General features: G+C 38.1%; 1 protein-coding gene across 2 annotated transcripts in view; it reads left to right on the forward strand.

The window, feature by feature from the left end:
• Positions 1-20,341, forward strand: part of RSF1 (remodeling and spacing factor 1) — a 66,901-nt gene that overhangs the window by 25,286 nt on the left and 21,274 nt on the right. The window contains exons 3-10 of one of the 2 annotated variants that reach the window (XM_086882334.1): positions 856-1,053; positions 4,129-4,221; positions 4,832-5,037; positions 6,989-7,209; positions 10,923-12,652; positions 15,031-15,228; positions 16,466-16,570; positions 17,894-17,973. In XM_086882334.1, coding sequence (XP_086738460.1) covers positions 4,165-4,221; positions 4,832-5,037; positions 6,989-7,209; positions 10,923-12,652; positions 15,031-15,228; positions 16,466-16,570; positions 17,894-17,973 — 2,597 coding nt within the window. In that variant the 5' untranslated portion in view covers positions 856-1,053; positions 4,129-4,164. The remainder of the gene's footprint in view (positions 1-855; positions 1,054-4,128; positions 4,222-4,831; positions 5,038-6,988; positions 7,210-10,922; positions 12,653-15,030; positions 15,229-16,465; positions 16,571-17,893; positions 17,974-20,341) is intronic. The other variant, XM_086882333.1, reaches the window with a different exon arrangement.

Raw genomic sequence — 20,341 nt, forward strand, 5'->3', positions numbered from 1 at the left:
GGTACTAAGACCCTAAATAAAGAAGATTTAGAAGCCTGCAAATGGGCTAAATTGAGCAGAGATTTATACAGTAGCAGTTCATTTGTATGTCACTTGTCCAAATATGATTTAATTACTGTGATTTGGCTGCTATTCATACAAGAACCATACAGAGGTCTTGTAGCACGTGTTGATAATAAAAGAAAGTATTGCAGTGATTTATATCTTCATGCTCAGGATGGCACAGCTAAGATGAAAATGTAATTATGCATCAGTAAAAATAGAGCATCCTATTGTTTTACATAATTCTGTCTTGGTATTTTAATTGCAGCTGTGTCTTTGTTGATACTTTACATACAAATAGTTTCCAGTTTAAATAATTTACTCTGCTTAAAAAAAAGAAAATATATAGATAGTCAAAATTAATAGGTTACCATGACCCCTCTGGATATGTTTCATGTGTCTTTCAATCCACAGAATTGTAATATTGTTATTGTCTGTACAGTCGTGGTCACATCTTGCGTAGAAATACAGCATCATGGTAATAGCAACCGTACAAATAATAGCACTTGGCAAATCCAGCTGCAGATCTCCCCCTTAAATGCTGTCTATAAGCTCTACATATGTATGACTTTGTCTTGAGATTTGTGTACCCTTTAAGATGATGATGTTTTTGGGGCTGGGAATGCGTTGAGAAATAACCTGCTAAAGGGCCTTTGTTAATTCTTACCTGTTAACCAATTGTAAAGCATTGGTGATAATTTTTAAAAATAGTACTGTAATGACTTATATAACTTGTGTGTACTTTGTGTATTACCAAGTACTGTGGTTACTGAATTGTGTTAAATTCCTTAATAAACCCAAAAACCATTGCAGCAAACTGAGAAAACCCAACTCTGACTCGTGATATTATGTACCCCACTGGAGCCACTTACCAGTTGTGTGGTAAGCAGAAAGCAGGGCGATAAAACAAGTTTGAGGGAATAGTTTGGAAAACCTTCTTCAAAGCAGTTTGGAAATTCTTCTTCAGGGAAGCAGTAAGGAAACCCTCCCTCACACCCCTGTTAAGACCAAGTAAGTGTTAATAAATTCTACTTCATTTAATAGTCTCCAGAGCTAACTTGAAGCTTATTCTGGCCAGTGGTTCAAAGGAACCTTGAAGAACAAAGGAATTTGAATATAACTAATTAGGAAGGTATGCTAATATTGTCCCCGTTTTAAAGGAATATGATTAATTTAGAAAAGCAAGGAAGAGTATTGGGAAATGCCACAAAAGCCAGGAAAAACTGAAAAGACGTGGAACCACTGAGAGCATTTTTCCTTGATGCCTGCGGTATTGTTGCACATATTATTGATGACACTAAGAGGCAAAGTTGACCTGTTTTTCCTTTGTTAGAAACTAGTAATGTGTTGCTTTGATAAAACAGGGCTTGATATATTCTAGATGTTCTTATTTAGGCAGAAACTTTAGTGGAGGACATTCAGACTTGCATGCTCTTAATATTAATTTAATAATAAAATTAAATAAAATTATAGATATTTTTATATTATTTATATAATATACTTAAATTTATATTATAATATAAATTTATATTAAAATGTAAATTTAATATTAAATGTGTGCATGTATATATTATATTTTGTTTATATACCAACTAATTATAAAATGTGCCTCACTTGACTGTTGTGCATATAAAGAGTATTATAAAAATTGTTTCTATACTGTGGCTAGTGTTTTGACAGATGGATATATTTTGGGATAGGAAGTGAACATGATAGTTGAGAGTTCTTTCCCTTCCCTCTTCTGGTGGTGAACCACCCAGGCTGGATCCACCAGCATGTGCACTAGTCTTTTATGGAAGAAAATGGCTGTAGGCCTCTATGAGTCTGACTTTCCTCCTCTGCACAAGGCATGTTTTATGGTCATGTATGGCTGAGGAAAGAAAATGCCTGGTCCTAAGCATTCCAGCAACTAAGAGGAAGTGTCTAGTTTAGCTGATTTTGAGAAGCATGTAGTGAGGTCACATTGCACTGTCTCCTGACAAAGTGTTTTGTTCAACTATTGTCAAATGTAACTTACATTTTTATACAGAGAAGATATCTCTGCACTAGTCCATCTGAAACCTTCAACCCAAAATCTATACTTCTTCGGTTCTTCAGTAATTCTGAACACATTTCTCATTGTTAGAATTCACGTGTCTATAGTCCCATGATGGAGACTCCTCTGTCAAGGAGACTCGTCTTTCATGTTCCTGTTTTCCTTGTTTAAAGTGAACACTTGGAATGTGTTGTGGTGTTGGATGCCATCATAGCTGCTTTGGAATTACTTGAGAGAAACGTTATAGCATTTCTTGCAGGGTGGAAAGGTACTGACCTTAGCATGCAAAATCCAGCAGTTCCTGCAAGCAGCAGCTTTGTGATCAGTGTGAAGCATCCTCTCTGGGAAGGCAGAGACTAAGATTTCACAGCAGAGCCTGGATCAGTGAGCTCTGTAGTTCAGGGTTGTGACAGTACTTGTCAGGAGAAAGCACAATTATCTGGTTTTTAATTGTCAAAATGTAGTCATTTCAGTTTGAACAGATGCTTCATCAGCTCTGATGTCTCAAAGCTTTTGCTTTGACAGTCACACACTTCGTAGCACATGAAGCTTCTTATTATTGCTCTCATACTTAATGAGTAAGTAATGAACAGCAACTGGCATATGCCCTGAGCAAGGGTTTTGATACACAATTTCCCAGTGTTTTTCATATTACATAGTTGAAAAGGAGAGAGAAAGGGGAGTAGCCTCATTTTGTGAGCGAGCAGTGATTGTCTCCTGCTGTGAGCTTTGGCTCGGCATCAGAGAAGTCCCTGTGTAATATTCCTTAACCTCAGAGCAGGAAAACCTGCTCTTCAGCAGGAGCCCTTGTGACCAGAGTGCTTGTCTCCGTTCTCTGTAGGTCACAGCTTAAAGTCAAAGTATGATTTACGGTTTGGCTGAGCTGACCTAACTGCAGGCTTACCCTTGTGCCACCTGAGAAATGGTGTCAGTACTAGGGGTGGTGGAGGGTTGGTAGTATGGCTTTGGGGACAGGGGAGGGGTAGCAGCCACTTTGCTTGGTTGGAGCCTGGGTGGAGTTGTACATTATGAGTCATTTAACCTGTATTTTTGGTGGGTGAAATTTAGGATTATTTTGCTGCTGTTTCCAGAGAAAGCTGTATTCAGATGTGATTGGAAGATTGCTAAGCAGCTTGGTTAACTGTGTCTTACACTTTATAATAATTTCCTGATTGGGAGACTGCACTGTTTTGCTTGAGTCCAGCCTTGCAGACTGAAGAGCAGTGACACTTCAAAATAATTCCAACTGGATGTGTAGCTATGATCAGCTTTTGCCTCATCATGGATATTTCCACTGGAATAGCCTCACTGACTGGAGATCCCACCATGTGTCCTCAATTGATGAGCAGCTTATCTCTTCATGAGAGTTGTCTTAAGCACGTCTGAGTTGTTTAGGAGGAGAGGAAATTTCTTCTTCACCTTTATTATTGGAGCTCATGCTGGTTCAATCTATTTCTCTACTGCTGCTTTTTCTGGTGATAGGATTCTTTTCCCCCATATTGGTGTGGTTGAATATTGAATTGATGTGGTTAAAATATTTTAAAATACTTGTCAAGCAGCTTGAAGGTCAAGATATTTTGTAAAGAATGATAGTTCCACAGTGTGGAGTGAGTAACAGTTGCATTTGTTATCTGCCATAAAGTTGAAGGACTTAGGGAGCCCCAAGAGACCCTGGCAACTTGTCTGCTGAGTGCTGCAAAGAGATAGAATAGGAAGTTGTGTCTACTTGAGAGAATTTATATTCTAAATAGACAGAAATAGAAAAATGTGAGGTATGTGCACAGCAAAGACAATAATACCCTCCCATTCCAGAGTCATGCAAATTTAGGATGTTCAGAGAATGTGGTGGTGATCAGGACCTCGACGATCTCCTCTTCATGAAAATTCAACAGTGCTTCAGTTTTACTTTTTGTTTTTCTGTAGGACTTTCTGACTGCAATCCCAAAGAGATCATGTGTAGTTAATTACTGTAGTAAGGTACTAGTAATAAAAATATGTAAAGTTGATTTTTTCTCTTAACCTTAGAAATCTGCTTATTTCATTTTTAACAGATATGTCAAGAATTCAACAGCACTTGGGCTTGGGAGATGGAAAAAAAAGGATACCTAGAAATGAGTGTTGAATGCAAACTGGGGATTCTGAAGGTACACATTCATCAGCTAAGGTTCCAAATTACTGCTTCCTCACTCACTTGAAGGTCTTGCAAATTTGGCTTGATTGAACCATAAGTGCATATATTAAATATAGAGCTGATCTTGGATCAGACATAGTATTTATTATTCATTGTAGTGGGATGGGCCCAAACTGCATGTAACACTTTGTTTGCATATTTTTCACACTTTGTATGAAAATAATCTCATGCTTACTGTTTTGTCAAGAGCTTTTTGCCTGTGCAATACACGCTTTAAAATGTGTTTTTTACCTTGCTGAATTCTAAAGGCAAAATGGGACTCATTTTCTGCGGCCTTGACAAAATTGTTAGTGTTGGTTCCAAGTTATGTATGGGTTCTATTGTAGCATGAGATAATTTGTACTGTGTAAAACAAGTTGACAATAAACCTTGTAAGCTGTAACAGGTTAAAAAAAACCAAAACCAACCCAAACCCTTGTATCTCATTTTAAAACAACATGGTCTGGAAAAAACTGATCGCTACAGCCTAAAAACAAGTTCTAAATCACACTGAAATGAAATGAGCTGATTTTCTTATTTCTGTTTATATTTTTGATACCTTACCAGTCTTTCTTCTTTTTCAGTATCTCTGTGAATGTCAATTTGATGACAATCTAAAGTTTAAGAATATCATTAACGAGGAGGATGCTGATGCCATGCGTCTGCAGCCCATTGGTCGGGACAAAGACGGCCTCATGTATTGGTATCAACTGGATCAAGAGCATAATGTCAGGATGTACATAGAAGAACAGGATGACCAGGATGGATCCACATGGAAGTGCATTGTTAGGTATTCCTTCTTTTTATTTTGGGAGGTTTTAGCTATTTTTGATTCAGTCTCAGAAATATATTTCAAAAAATCTTCATTTCTCACACAGTAGGATTCATGACAGTGGGATTTTCTGCATTGGCATCTATGTTCTAGTGAAAAATCATGTACAGAAATAACTCACAGATTTGTTGGTAGCAACCATCACATTTTGTTTCCTGCTAGTTCAAGCTACGATGAATATATAGAAAGGGTAGCAAGAGAAGACTGTCTTGAGGATGATGGCTCCATGTTGCTTGCTGGCCAGCTAAATGCCTTAGAAAATGGAACACTCTAGCTTCTTTAACTTCAGCTTTGTTACAAAAGCTACAAGTGGACAGATTTGTTCTTGGAGAAACTATATTGCAATTACTACTGTTGGAAGGAATCCAGAGGAGGCCAAGGAGATGCTCAGAGGGCTGGAGCCCCTCTCTATGAAGACAGGCTGAGAGACTTGGGATTGTCCAGCCAGGAGAAGAAAAGAATACAGGGAGAACTCAGAGCCCTTTCTAGTACCTAAAGGGACTCAGGAAGAGGGGAGAGTGATTTATTAAAGAGGCATGTAGTGACAGGACAAGGGGGAATGGCTTCAGACTGATAAGGGGCAAGTTTAGATTTGATATTACAGAGAAATTCTGTGTGAGTGGTGAGGCAGCAGCACAGGTTGCTCAGAGAAGCTGTGTCTGCTCCATCCCAGGAAGTGTTCAAGGCCAGATTTGATAGGGCTTTGAGCAACTTGGTCTTGTAGATGTCCCTGCCCATGGCAGGGAAGTTGGAAATGGATGGTCTTTGAAGGTCCCTTCCAACCCAAACTATCTGCAGGTTATTTATATTGCCATGACTTCAGTAACTGAGGGAGTCATACAAAAGTGTTTAAACCACTATCAATGGGCCGTAAAATGATAAGCATTACTGTGAGTTACATGTAGACAGCTGTTGTGGGGGAATAAAGTAAATGTATCCAAACAAACAGATCAAGAGCAGATCCATGCATCATCCACCTCTTCTATGCATTATAGACTCCAAAATTCATTGCCAAAAGAAGAAACCAGGGGTCTGCTGGGAAGGTTCTAACACTCCACACTCACAGCAAAAAAACACATTAATACATTAAGAAACCTGAAATGGTTTTAAAGCCCATGAAACTCCACATACTGGGATTGTTCCAGGCTTCCTTTCTTTCTGTAAACCTGGGGAAAATAAATTGCTGAACACTGACTTTGAAGAAGAGATGTGAGAGCCTTATTATTCTAATCCATTAAGAAGGCAACAACTGTTCAATCATGGCTCAAATTCTTTATAAATTAACGTGGTTTTTTTTTATAGTTGGATATGCAATTTAAATAAGGAGTTACACCGCACTCAGATTCATGTTCATACAGATGTGCACCAGCATTTTTTGCTGTCGTAACTTGAGTTGATGGAGTTCTCTAGAAACCTGGTATTGTTTGTTGCATGTGTTTAGGATAAGCACTTGCAAAAAGTACCTAAATTAATTTGTTGTTTGCTTTTGCAAATTTCACTCAAATGATATGGTTGCTTCTTTGGTGCATGAGCAGAGAGCAGTAGCTTGTTCTCTGCTGAGAGAAAAAAAAATATAACAAAGAATAATCAGTGATGGCTAACAAGAGGATTGTAAATAACAGAATAATAGTAGCAGCTTGGATGCAGACCCAGCAGGAATTAAGGGGATAGGTAAGCAGATAAGGTCCTTCCAAAGGCATAAATTTATTTTGGTATGGATAAATTGAAAGGTTTCTGACTGCAGAGGTGCAGCCACTTGTGGGACAAGCTTTTCACTGTGCTTATATTTTCACTGTATAACTCTAATATTTTCAGAGTAATTAATTTAAGCAGATAATGTTTGTTTATTCTTTATGAATCCCTTTGGGGTAAGTAAGTGCTTATCAGACAGTGTGTTTTTCTCCTCTAGAAACCGCAATGAGCTTGCCGAGACCCTAGAGCTCTTGAAAGCACAAATTGATCCTGCTCTGTTGAAAAACAACAATTCTCAGCAGGAGAATTCATCACGTGAAAGTCCAAGCATAGAAGATGAAGACACCAAAAAGGGTGAGGAAGACACCAAAAAGGGTGAAGAAGACACCAAAAAGGGTGAAGAAGACACCAAAAAGGGTGAAGAAGAAGCTGCACAAGGTTTTCTGCCTTCTTTTCTCAAACTTTGAGTGTTTTGCTGTGGCAATGTTAGAATTTTTAGCTTTACAAAAAGTTACCGTGTTCGATTAGGATTAAAAAAAGTAAATCAAGTAAATATTGAATACTTTGAAATTCTGAATATAATTGAAGGTTTTTCAGTACATATTTAGTCTCAAACATTTATTTATAGGAAGAGAGCTGTGCAAAAAAATGTTTTCTCAGTAACTTTTCTTCTGGACATTTTTTATAATATTTTAAATGCTCATTATTGTATGTTTTTGTGGGGCATTGAACTGCTGCCAAACTTTTCCTGTTTTAGCAACATTAAAATTTGGAAAAGCAAAAAATGTGCTTGTGCAATGCCATGATTGAAATCAAGACAGTATTGGGTGTGATGTTTATTCTTGCTTTTGAGTTAGAAACAAAAAAAAATATAGGTTATTTCCTCAAACATTTCACAGTTGACACGATATTTCAAGAAGACATGAGCTGAAGTTAAAGCAATTTAAAATGCTAAAGCATTGTAGAAGTGAGGCTGTCCTTATCTGCTTCCAATATCTTGTTGCTATTAAAATCACAGAATTATTTAGGTTGGAGCAGATCTCCAGGATCAAAGCCAAGAAGCTTTTTCCTTCCTTATTATCATGTCATTGCACGTATTTAGTAACTTGCCTGACTTGCTGGTTTGTGCATTGGCTTTGCTAAGTATCAGTCAGCCTGAAGTATTTGACTTTTTAAGAATCTGGTCTTCTTTCAGGTCATGAAAAACTATAAGCTTGTTTCCCAAGTAATTTTACCCAGTTTTACTACCTGGTCCTACTATTTTGTTAAAATATAGGAAAATGTTTTTACAGTCAGAAACAAAATTTAAATACTCCAATGTGTTAGTAGGTATTTCTGCAAATGTGTAGAAGTTAATTTGATATGTGGAATTAGCCAAGGCTTGTCTTGGTTTTGAGTATCAGAGAGAAGGAATTACTCTTCTGTTCTCCTTCTTTGCAACAAGCAGTGTGGAATGGAAGAAATAAATAAATATTTAGATAAAACTGTAGTTGTTGTGGAAGTACTAAGAGATGATTGTAGAAATGGCAGTAAGTTGTGACAAAACCTAGAAGAATTGTCTTTCAGTCTAAGGCATTTCCAGTATCTAACTCTGCATGTAAATGCCAACACAACCTGCTTAGTTACCAATACTGTGGAATTAATTCCATGTACTGGTCATGCTTTTATCTCAGTCAGGCCAACTTAAATCATCTGATTGAGACCAATGCTTTACATTGAATTCAGGAGCAGCCATTTGAAAGCATTTTGAATGTCCCTACTGTAGATAATTCCCCAAATCCTGTGGCACACTCACCTGGCTCAGTACTTGCATTAGGCTGTGTATTGGTGTAAGAACACCTCTAGGCATTAGTTGCAGAATCATAGAATAGTTTGGGTTGGAAGGGACCTTTAAAGGCCATCTAGTCCAACCTTCCTGGATCATCTCTGGATCAGTTTGTGCAGAGCCCCATCCAGCCTGACCATGAACACTTCCAGGGATGCAGCAGCCACAGCTTTGCTGGGCAACATGTGCCTCACACCCTTATGGTGAAGAATTTTTTCCTAATACCTAATCTCAATCTCCCTTCTCTTAAAGTCCTTCCTCTTTGTCCTGTCACTCCATGCCCTTGTCAAAAGTCTTGTAAGCAACTCCCTTAAGTACTGGGAGATGCTATAAGGTCTTTCCAGATCCTTCTCCAGGCTGAACAACCTATCTCTCAGCCTGTCTCCATAGCAGAGGTGCTCCAGCCCTCTGAGCATCTTCATGGCCTCACTCCTACAAGTCCATGTCCTGTGTTAGGTAATGAATAATGAAATTATTTACATTAGCAGTGATTTGAGTGCTGTCAGTATGTTCTAAGAACATTCCTTAGAGCCTTTCAGTTGAGAAACTGTAGCATTTCCTCCTTGTAGTCCAGGGATTGCACTGAATGCCCTACTAAGATGTAGGGAAAATATGCTGGAAGCCCTGACACTTGTTGGCTTTGACAGTTGTTCACGTATCATTAAACTAGTACATGCAAATACCTGGTAACCTAACCCAATGCTTACATGTTTACTGGCCTGACTGATTGACTCTAGTAGCGTTAGGAGAGCTTGTGCGTTGACCAAGTCATTTTGTGTATGTGTGAATTTTTTTGTGATTGGTTCAGGGAGTTGAACTGTAGAACATCTGCTGATTTTTGGTATGGTGAGGTTTTGGGATTCTGGTGGTCCTTAATGAATTTTGGGAGAAAGCAGTAGGTGATGGGAAGAAATGGCTGAACAAAGTTGAGACAGACAGAAATAAAGAGAAAGTGGAAGAATATGGACACAGAAAATACGTCATTCTCACTGTTACAGACAGGTATCTTTGCAGAGGCACTTACAGGGACTCTGAGTAGGGTCGCTTCTATGAAGGGGGAAAGGCCAGCCACGAGCCTTCAAAATGCACTCCTCTAAAGCAGCTTACCACTTCTGGAGCCTTAGAGATGCATCTTTACTGTACTGATACTGAGATTTATATGAATACGTGCCTTGTATTTGAAAATACAAGATCTGTGAATTCCTTCTCACTATTCTAAAACACTTAATTTCTTTGATGTAATTGCTAGCTGTCACGACATTTCCGCTGTATATTTTTAACCACTTTCAGAAGCTCTCATCATGCAAAAAAATTACACTAGCTCAGTTGGAGAGGAGTGAAGTACAAGGAAAAAAGTAAAATCTTTTTGTTTGCAGTTGTTGCACACTTGCAAAAGCATCTTCCAGGTGGCAGGAGCTGCTGTTCTGGTATATACAGTGCTATTGTATTTACTTTTTCTAATTAGTTGTATTTCTGGCTGATATAAAATGGTTGGTAAAATACAAAACCCTGAAGTCTCAAGAGGCTGTGGTAAAAATAAATAACAAGCTGAAGTGCATAGTGACAAAATAGCTGTATGGTTTATTCTAAATGCTAGGACTGTACTTCAAGCCCTAGTGATCTAAAACTGAGTTAGCAAAGTGGAATTCTTCTGATTCTTTAAGCTCTGCAGGTTTCCTGGGATATACTACTATTCATTGTTTATTTTAAAAACAGCAGATGAATTGAGTGTAGAGCGTTGTCTGCATGTACGAGATCTAGTCATTACCCAGAGAACCTGGATGAGTTTTGCCGTAAGCCGTAATGCTAAATGTCTTTTCTCTGAACTGTTACAATAGCTAAGTATATCTTTTTGAAATAAAAACATGTACAAACAGGGGACTCATTTCTCTGAGCAGTTTCTCTTGAAGGCCATGGAATCTTACACCATGTTCTGTTTTCTGAAATAGCCTAGCGACTCAAGTGAGATTTCATGCCTCTGCCTAGGTTTTGTGTATCCTCTGGAAGTATTGTGGTAATACTGAAGAAGGGACTGAGATGTGTGTTGAAAGAAGCATAAACCTAGAGTTCTGCTCTTAGCTTCTGAAATTTAGGTTTATCTTGGTATATAACTAGATTGAACAGTGGTTCTATAGCTAAAAATTGTCAGCCCACTTATTTAATGACAGTGTTAGACAAGCCAGATTTCTACTAATTCAGTGAGAGAAGAGTCCTTTGTGCAAGACTTGGACTGTTGGGTTTTTTAGGTATGCCTCTGTTTTGATGAAGTTCTTTGTAATCCTGTAGGTCCCTTGGTTGTTTCATAGCTGTTTTTCTCTGTCAACAGAAAATCAATTGAAAATCAAAGAAGAAAAAGAGGAGGTAGAGGAACAGTCAGTGGAATCAGAAAGCCTTCCTTCTCCTGTGGTCAAAGAAGACGAAAATGCACTAAAAATTGAGAAAGTGGAAGAAAAAGAAATTATAAAATTGCCAGTGATAGTGAAATTAGAGAAACCTTCAGAACACAATGAAGAAAAGCAAACTGTCAAGGAAGAAAGTGACTCCTTTAAGGAAAATGTCAAGCCTGTTAAAGTAGAGGTGAAGGAAAACAAAACGGAACCCAAAGACCTAAAAGAAGTAAAAAGCTGTATGGACAAAATAGCAGTTCATGAGCCAGAGAGGCTAGAATTTTGTGTTAATGTCAAAACTCCACAAGAAATTGTGGAGAAATCTGTGGAAGAAAGTGAAAAACTTAAAAATGACCAGCAGGCAAAAATACCACTTAAAAAGCGAGAGATCAAACTGACGGATGACTATGATAGTCCAATAAAAGGGCCCATGTGTAAATGTGTTACTCCAACAAAGGATGTCTTGAAGGAAGAAGGGAAACCAGAAGAAGAAGCTTTTAAGAGAGTCCCTACCATTACTGCTCTATGCCCTGATGGGAAAGTTCTAGTAAATGGAGAGGTTAGCTGTGAAAAAGTAACCCCGAGCGTCATACAAAATAGTAAGTCAGAACACTCTGCTAGTGCTATGGAAGACAGCCCCTCATTAAAAGAGAAAAATGGAAAAAGCGGGGAAAAAGTATCAGACTCTCTAAATTCTGTTAGTAAAATTATAAAAACATGTGAGATTGAGAAAAATGCAGTAACTGTCCTGAAAGAGATTGGGACTGTGGTCTCTGAGGTTTCTAATCAGAAAGTGCCTTCAAAGGAGGAATCTAGTCCTGTGGAAAAAGAGTCCCTTGACAGCACAACTACTGAGACAGTAGCAGAAGAGTCTTCAAAACCTGAAGACTGTGCCAAAACAACTGCAGAGAAACAAGCCACTGATCTCAAAAACGACAGCCTGCCACCACCCAAAGAATGTTCAGAGAAGCTAGAGATGTCCCCAAATTCATCTGCTCCTGCAGAACTGCCTAAGCTTGCACTGGCTGAAGAAGAGACTTTGAAAAGTAAAGATGAGCCTGAGGAGAAAAACGACTTTCCAGAAGCTGCTGAGATACCTCCTGCATCCACTTCACCTGTTACAGTAGAGAAACCTGTTTCAGAAAAGGAGGACTCTGATAGTAAAATGGCTCTACCTGAGGAGAGCAAAGTAGAAGAAAAATCCAGCCCTGAAAAACAAGAGGAAGAACCAGAAGCTGCCAAAACAGAGCCAGATAGATTAGATGATGCCCATGCATCAAATCTAGAGGACTCCTCAGAGAGTAAAAAGGAATCTCCAGTACCTAAAAGCAAATTTAAATATAAGCTAGTTTCTGAAGAAGAAACCTGTGCAACAGAGAATAAAGAAATAACTTCTGAAAGACAAAAAGAAGGAATTAAATTAACAATCAGGATCTCTAGTCGGAAGAGAAAGACAGAAACACCACCAGAAGAGGTCAGCATTGGCCGCACATTAAGGCGATCGCCAAGAATATCCAAGCCTACTCCGAAAGTTGTGGAGACTCGGGATCAGAAGCCTGAGAAGAAGCGACCTGAAGAGGAAGAGGAGAAACCTGCAGCAGCACAAAAACCAGAACGAAAAGAAGATGCAAAAAAGCAGGAGAAGGAGACAAATTCTAAAGTTAACAAGGTAAATGCAGTTTTATTACTTGGAAGTAACCCAAACCCCCAATCTTGTCTATAAGGAGAATATTCTTACATAGGAATACTGAGGATTATGTTCCTTTGGTCTTTCCTTTTGCAAGAAACTAACTTTCCAATCCAGTTAGTGGACTCAACCAATTTAAAAACATCCCCTGGGAGAGTGCTAATGTCTGTTGACTTTTTATAAACTTTGACAGTTTATAAAATCTGTCACTTAAACCAACTAAAGTAGACCAAATCAACCTGAGTGATTTTTTCTAAAAACTGGCATGATCAGATGTGATTCTTTCTGACTGTGTGGCTGAATAGAGACTTGTAACCCCACTGGATTTACTAGATGGATACTTATTGGTGTCTGGTTGGTCAGAGTGATCATAAGCTTAAAAGGAACTAACAAATGGGGAAGAATAAAAATATTATGACTTCTCTTTCTAAGTGAAGCTAAAGGTATGGTTGTGGTGAATTCATGATATAATTTAGCTTTTCTCACATATGTGATACATATTTTAATGTAGGTAAAGAGTTTTTTTTTAAATACTAACTTTTGTTTATGCAGAATAGATCTTTAAAAGTAAATGAGGTAAATATATCACAGAAAATTAAACATGCATTTATATGGTGTTTTTCTGAGACTGTGTATAAATAACCCTTTATTAATTTATCTTCTGTTTTCTCTGGATAAGCAGCACAAAACAAAAGAGGAATAATGAGTTTGTATTTTTAAGTGCACTTTTTTATATCAACTTGTAAAATCCTATTAATTTTCCACTACAACATATTTTTGACTGATGTAGCATTCACTCATTTAGCAAGCTTCTTTCACATACTACTATGTTGGATAATCTTAATGAAATTAACAAACAGTTGATTTTTAAGTGAGTGGTAACAGCTATACTGAAAAATTCTGTCACATGCATGGAGAAATGAAAAAAAAATTAATTTAAAGATTTTAATTAAAAAAGAAAACATGTGAAAGTAAGAGTGATTATAAGTCCTAAAGTCATTAGAATTTTGAAGTACTATTGCTTCAGGTGTTTTAACTGTTTTAACTTGATCTCTATTTGTGAAAGATCAAGACATCTAAAGATGTTTACTTTTCTAGAGAGATTTTAAAATAATTATGATGGAGGAAGAAGTTTGAGGCTGTTAAGCTTCTATCATTTAAACAGGATGAAGAATACCAGGATCTTTAATAGCTTACTTTATATCTTGGGGTTTCTTTTCTTTCTAAAGATGGGTCTTAGAAAAACCTGACTTAAAAATTGTGATGCTGTATGATGAATCTGTAGCCTAAACTTAGACTATCATGGATTTGAAGTACCTTTGCTACTAAAGCTTAGGGAAGAGTAAAATCTCTAAACAGGTAGAAATGGATATTAAGAACACGAAACAAAATTTTGCCAATGTGACAAATACTGCCTTGGTACATCCTGCAGGAGAAACTTTGTGCATTTTAGTTTATTCAACTTATTCAGGTCTGTGAGTCATTTAGTCAAAATCCAAAAAATGTTTTGAGTTGAAAAAGCTGGAAAAGTTACTTTCCATTTTCAGTGTCTGTGGGGCGGGGGTAATAAGTTGTGAGAGAATGACGGGTGTGAGAAACAAGCTGGTCAATGGGAATAAAAGTTTTTTCAGTTAGACATGTTGCTTTAAATCTAAAATATATTATTTGCACAAAGTAGTTTAAATAATTCAGTCTTCTGAATTTTAATTGAAATCTGTTTTTCATTCAAAATGTGGTAATACATATATTCAAAATATTTTCAGTCATTATATGGTATATGATAAAAGGGGGTAGATGCCCCTTTGATAAGCAGAAAAGAAGCACCAACTGAATTATGTTTCATGTAAGAAAAAATAATGAAAAAGTATAAATGTGAAAGAAGACCTAGACAGAAGTTATGCTCTTAAAAGGTGCAGTGCTCTTATTTCAAAAACTAACACATTTTCTAAAGTATAATAATATGCATAACCTTGTTGGGGAACAGGTGGGAGAAAATAAGATTCTCTTTGGGTCGAAGCAAGTTTGCATGAAAAAGTCAGAAGATTTAAGTGTGGAATTTACCATGTTCAGTTGGCTTTGTTAAAATAGAAAAAAGGGGGATGAGTAGAAAAATTTATCTACTTTTAAATCTTACTGAAAATTTCTTTATGCACATAGATGCAATTTTTTTCCTTTTATCTGGTTGCATTTTAAGGATCTTGGAAAGACAATATATTCATTCAAATGCTCTGCTGTAAATTTACTGCAGCTGTTCTGACTGAAATGAATCACTTCACTCTGGAGACAAATATTTTTTTAAGATCTGGGAAGAAACTTTGTGGGCTTCCTTTGTGTTTTTTCTTTGAAATGGTGTCTCACAGAGAAGCAAAGTTCGGTGGACGGGTACACGGACACGTGGCAGGTGGAAATACTCAAGTAATGAAGAGACTGAGGACTCTGAGAGTGAAAAAAACTCTGAGGAGGAGGAAGAAGAGGAGGAAGAGGAAGAAGAAGAAGCTCCACCTGCTGATGATGATGAGCCCTGCAAGAAGTGTGGCCTTCCCAATCATCCTGAGCTGGTAGGTTTTTGGGAAAAGCTTCTGTGGGTTGTTGTGTCAGATTTGGTGGGTTGGCTTTGATGGTGTCTGCAGGTACATCATCCTTCAGGGTGGCCATCTGTAGGAGAGTATCTAGGTTTTAGGTGTTAAACTCAGGGAGTAGATGAATTACCTTCAATAGGGAGGGACGGAAGTTATTTTTCCTGTTTGCCAAAACAAAAATAGCATCTTTTACAAGGTGTAACACTGTAACCATAGCCCTTTGATAAATCAGTCTGGGTGAGGCTTTGAGGGTGTGCTTGCAGTTGCAGTGAATACAGAGGAAGCAACATTAGAAAGAACCCCAGCAGTGTGATGTCTACTTTCCAAGGCATCAATGGCATAGCCACATAGCTACATAGTCATTAGATGTAGCTGCATCTCACCCTGAGGACTGAGTACAGTGAAATCCCAAACAGAGCACAACAAGATTTTGCTATATCTCATGATTCTCATTTATTTGTGGTAGACACCATCATGAATTCATCTGTTTGTCTGGGAGATCATCATGTGCAGTCCTGATACGAATCCAGAAAACAAGCCCAGTCTTGGGTGTTTGACAGATATCCTGGCATAGCTGAGAGAAAATTTGACCTTTAGGATGTTAGAGATAAATATTTAAGTAGATATACACACAGCTTATGCTAGCTTTGTTCTCAAGTTTTATGGAAAGGGATATCTCAAATTTTCCCAACTAGGTATGAACTTCTAGTAGTTGCCTAGTTGTGGATGCCCTGCAAGCTTGCAAGACTTTGTTCCTGCTGCCCAGGTAATAAAATTATCCTGACTGAGGAAGAAGGCCAGGTTTCCTGCATAAGATAGCATAGGGAAAATGGGTAATATCATGTCTTGTCTAGATGGAGTTTTCCACTTGTCTAGGATCTGGAAAGCATTACCAGAAAGCAGTACGAGATAGACTGTGTACCTTTACACTAAAGCTACATAGTCTATCTATATAGGCCACTACTACTAAGTACTGAGAAGATAAGTAAGTAAGAGGAAATCTGGTGTTAGCATGGAAAACGGTCATAAATAAACTTCTCCATAAAAACCACCCTTGGCCCTGGAAGTGTGGTACAAGGTAAGTAGTACAGGGCTTCTTTTTTTTTTTTTTTTTTTTGGCACAGTCCAAACACTTCTGCCTTGCCTGCAGAAATAGTTCTGGAGCTTGTTATATGTGAATGCCAAAAAATACTCATGACACGTTTTGTTTGCACAGATTTTGTTGTGTGACTCGTGTGACAGCGGCTACCACACAGCCTGCCTTCGCCCTCCGCTGATGATCATCCCCGATGGAGAGTGGTTCTGCCCGCCTTGCCAGCATGTACGGTTCCTGTGTGACTTCACTCTTCTTTGCAGCTTTCCTTGTGGTTGTGGAGATTGGCTGGGACTTTAACAAGTCCTTTCTATATCTCTTTGGTCTGTTAGCAAATGGACTGGGATGAATGGTAGGACTGCTGATCTTCCATCCATTAGTAAAACTGAGTTTGTGACGTGGTTTTCTCTTTCTTTGTTCTGCTAGTGATGCGTGACTGTATGTTGCTGATTTTTAGATGGGAATCTCCAGTCACACTGATTATGTCCCATCTCTGATTAAATCACAGGACTAGTATAGTATTAAAGATAAAATGTCTTAATTTTTCCCAAAAGAAATATTTATCATCCAGGAGACAGAAGCAGTAGGCAACAAGGGATGGATTAATGGCCAGAGCAAACAGCTATTTCTGAAGTGCTATTCCTTCTTCAGAGACATTTTCTCAGAAGCTGGTTAGAGAAGGCTGCTGCTGAATCTCAGGGTATAGTTTGTCTCTGCTGGGAAAGCCAGGGTTGTTCTAGTCAAGTAATAGGCCAGTATGAATCCTTATTCCAAGGTTAGAAGCGGGGTTGGTACTTGGGAGTATAAGCAGAAAGTGTGTGATGCTGCTCTTGTTAAATTAAAGGGAAACCATTTATTCACATTTTTAGGGTAATCTGCCTGATCCCAACCCCCTTTCTTGGTTTTAGAGAAAGTCTGTGCCAAAAGGGCTGTTGCCTGACAGTAAGCTAGTGACATTGGTCTTGATGTGAGATAACTCTGTTTGGTGTTGATTTTCAGTTGTCTTCTGAGGAATGTTTTTAGTAGTGATGATTTTGAATATGTAAGAATGTTTTCTTTACACTTATAGCATATCCTTGTTCTGCTGCTGTTGAAGTAGTCTTCAGTATGTAAAGTGATATGTAAAAGAGTGAAGAGCATCCTTGGAAATAGTGTAAGGAGGGCATTAACATGGACTCTAAGGCACAATTTATTCATTAAAAGTAATTTTTGTATACACCTCCTTGAGTATTTGGTAAGAAAATGATCCTAAAGTGTATCTCTGCTTTTTGCTGCAGTGTCCACTGAACTCATCTGGTTCCAACCTCTGCCATGGGCAGGGACACCTTCCACTAGACCAGATTGCTCCAAGCCCCATCCAACCTTGACTTGATGGTGGAGCTCATGTTTTAAAAAGACAGGCTTTATTGTAAAGCCTTGTTCATTGAAGAGGAGCCTCCACTGAAGAGGCTTCTTCCAGTTACAGACTGAGTGAATGAAGAGTGTAAACATTAGTTCAATGTGAAAATAGCTGGTTATGAAATAAACTAATACTGTGTTTCCTTCCTTTAGAAATTACTCTGTGAGAAATTAGAGGAACAATTACAAGATCTGGATGTTGTCTTAAAAAAGAAGGAGCGTGCAGAACGCAGGTACTGTTGTTTGTATGCACTCATAGAGGTGCTGTGCAGGGGGTGGTAATAATCGGGCAAGCATTAAAATAATTGGGGAGAAAAGCAGTGATGAGACTGGGAATTGCTAAGACCAATTTTTAGTTGCCACTGATTATTGCTGGCTCAGTTCTGGGACAGCTTGCAAGAAGGGAGGAAAAGTACAATAATTAGAAAAAAGAAGCAAATACATTTGTACTAAACTTTAGTTAAAGTGCCTGAACATAAATTTGACTTTCTTATACCAATAGTTAAAGGGTTTCCAGCACTGCTTCAGCTGACTTGTCAGTTGTGTAGAGTTCATGCTGTAAGCAAGTTCAAGTCTTGACTTTGCTCCAAAAGTCATCCAGATTATTGTGGGATTTGAGAGTTGTTGCTTTAGATTTTGTTAAACTCTGCCTAATGTACAAGATTATGCAGCAATTGCAGTAGGGCAGTGGGTGGGTGAAATTTCAGAGTCGCAGAAGATTCTGAGTTGGAAGGGACCCACAGGGATCATTGAGTTCAACTCTTCAGTGAATGGCCCGTGCAGGGATTGAACCCACAATCTCGGCATTATTACCACCCTGCTCTCACCAACTGTCCACTCCTGCCATTACCTAAGGCTAAATGCAAGCATTAGGAACAGCAGCCATAACAGTTGGAACATTCTATTGGCAGTTTTCAGACCTGGAAATGAGGGACATGAAACACAGTCTGCATAATTTATACATTTTAGGACATGTATTGAATACTTTGCAGAATTTAAAAACATCTGTATGTATTATTAAACAAAACTTTGCATGAATTTTATCTTAAAAGGCAAATTTCACCAGAAAGTGAGACCTTTCTAAAGAAAGTAATTGTGCAGGCTTGTATTTGTGGCAGGGACTGTAGTATTACATGAGACGTAGTGAGTCAGTGCTGGGAAGATGGGAGCACAGTCTGTGTCTGCTTTCAGCTTTCTTCAAATCTGTTTGTTATTATTGCAACAGCAATGATAATGACAGCTCAAGTACCAACTGTTCCTGATGTCACTACTTCTGCTCAGAGTGTATCTAGATCATACTGTGGTGAAATTATCCATTGCCAATTCTGCTGAATTTGTAGCTGTGGAAATGAAACTATCAGCTGTTTTTATGAGTGAACTCAGCATATACACACAGTCTCCATCTGTGCAGGAGTATGGGACACACAGGAACTCTGCTGCTTTGCTTTATGGTGGAAGTGCTCATTACTAGTGAACAGTATTTTTGGACTTACTTTGGTAAATATTCTGCTGGCAAACATTACATGGAATGCAAAGTTTTGCCAGTCTGTCTTGCTTTCTTGAAATCACCAGTGCTGGATAAAAACACAATCTTCTGAGAGCAGCAGGAGAAAATATGGTTGATATCATCACAGTTTTCAGTGTCTGAAACAGATGTTTAATAACTGTTTTGCAATTTGATCCTCATACCAAATGAACCTAATGTTTTATATTGTATGTTATAAAATTGAGCTTTTTATTTAGTTTCTAATTTTTTTTTTCCTTAGAAATAAGCTTGAGTTATGATAGACTTCATAATGCAGTAGTTGAATGTTGAAGTCTTCCAACTTAATGCTATATTTTAGCAAATAATAAGGTAAAAAGACTGAAGAATCATAATGCCAGAGGAAATGATAGTTGTTATTACAGCTCGGTGTATAAGTTAAAGCAGGTTGGTTGCTTGGGGCACAGACATACTTGAATGCAGTGTTTCTGGAAACATGTGGTTGGTGTCTCTCTTTTTGGCAAAGAGAAGAAATCCAACTCTGTCATTATGTATCTGTCTACCTAGTATGTTCTTTGAACCACTCTTGCTGTCATGCTCTTTGAAGTAGTGATGTTGTTGTGCTCTTTCCATCTCTCAGGAATCTGAGGCTGATTCAGCTGCTCAGCCATGTGCTTGCACATCCCGAAACTGTTATTTCACTGATTTTTTAAAATGAACCCTTCAGGTTTCCCGTTACTTACAAATACATGGATGAAATAATATCTTTACCCCTCCTTTTTCTGTTCATGAGTTGAAGGTGCTACCACAGCAACCTGAATTTTAGCTTTCTCATGTACAGCCTAAATTCTATAATTGTGTCCTACCACCTGCTGGATGGAGTGGACAATAGAGCCTTTTAGGATCTCCCTTTTAATCCATGTTAGATACTCTGAGACTTCTTGATGGAAAATCCCTCTAGAAGCTACTTGTCTAATTCTCACAGGCCAAACCAGGTGGAGTACATGCTTTCATACACACTTTTATAATTTCCCTGTAACAGCTTTTGCTGCTGTGTAATTGAGGTAACATGTTTTGTTTAATTTGCCTAGGAAGATGTTATAACCAGACAGTGCTGC

The sequence above is a fragment of the Cyanistes caeruleus genome, chromosome 3 (assembly GCF_971803275.1).
Source record: "Cyanistes caeruleus chromosome 3, bCyaCae1.hap1.1, whole genome shotgun sequence".
In the NCBI taxonomy this organism is placed as follows: Eukaryota; Metazoa; Chordata; class Aves; order Passeriformes; family Paridae; genus Cyanistes; species Cyanistes caeruleus.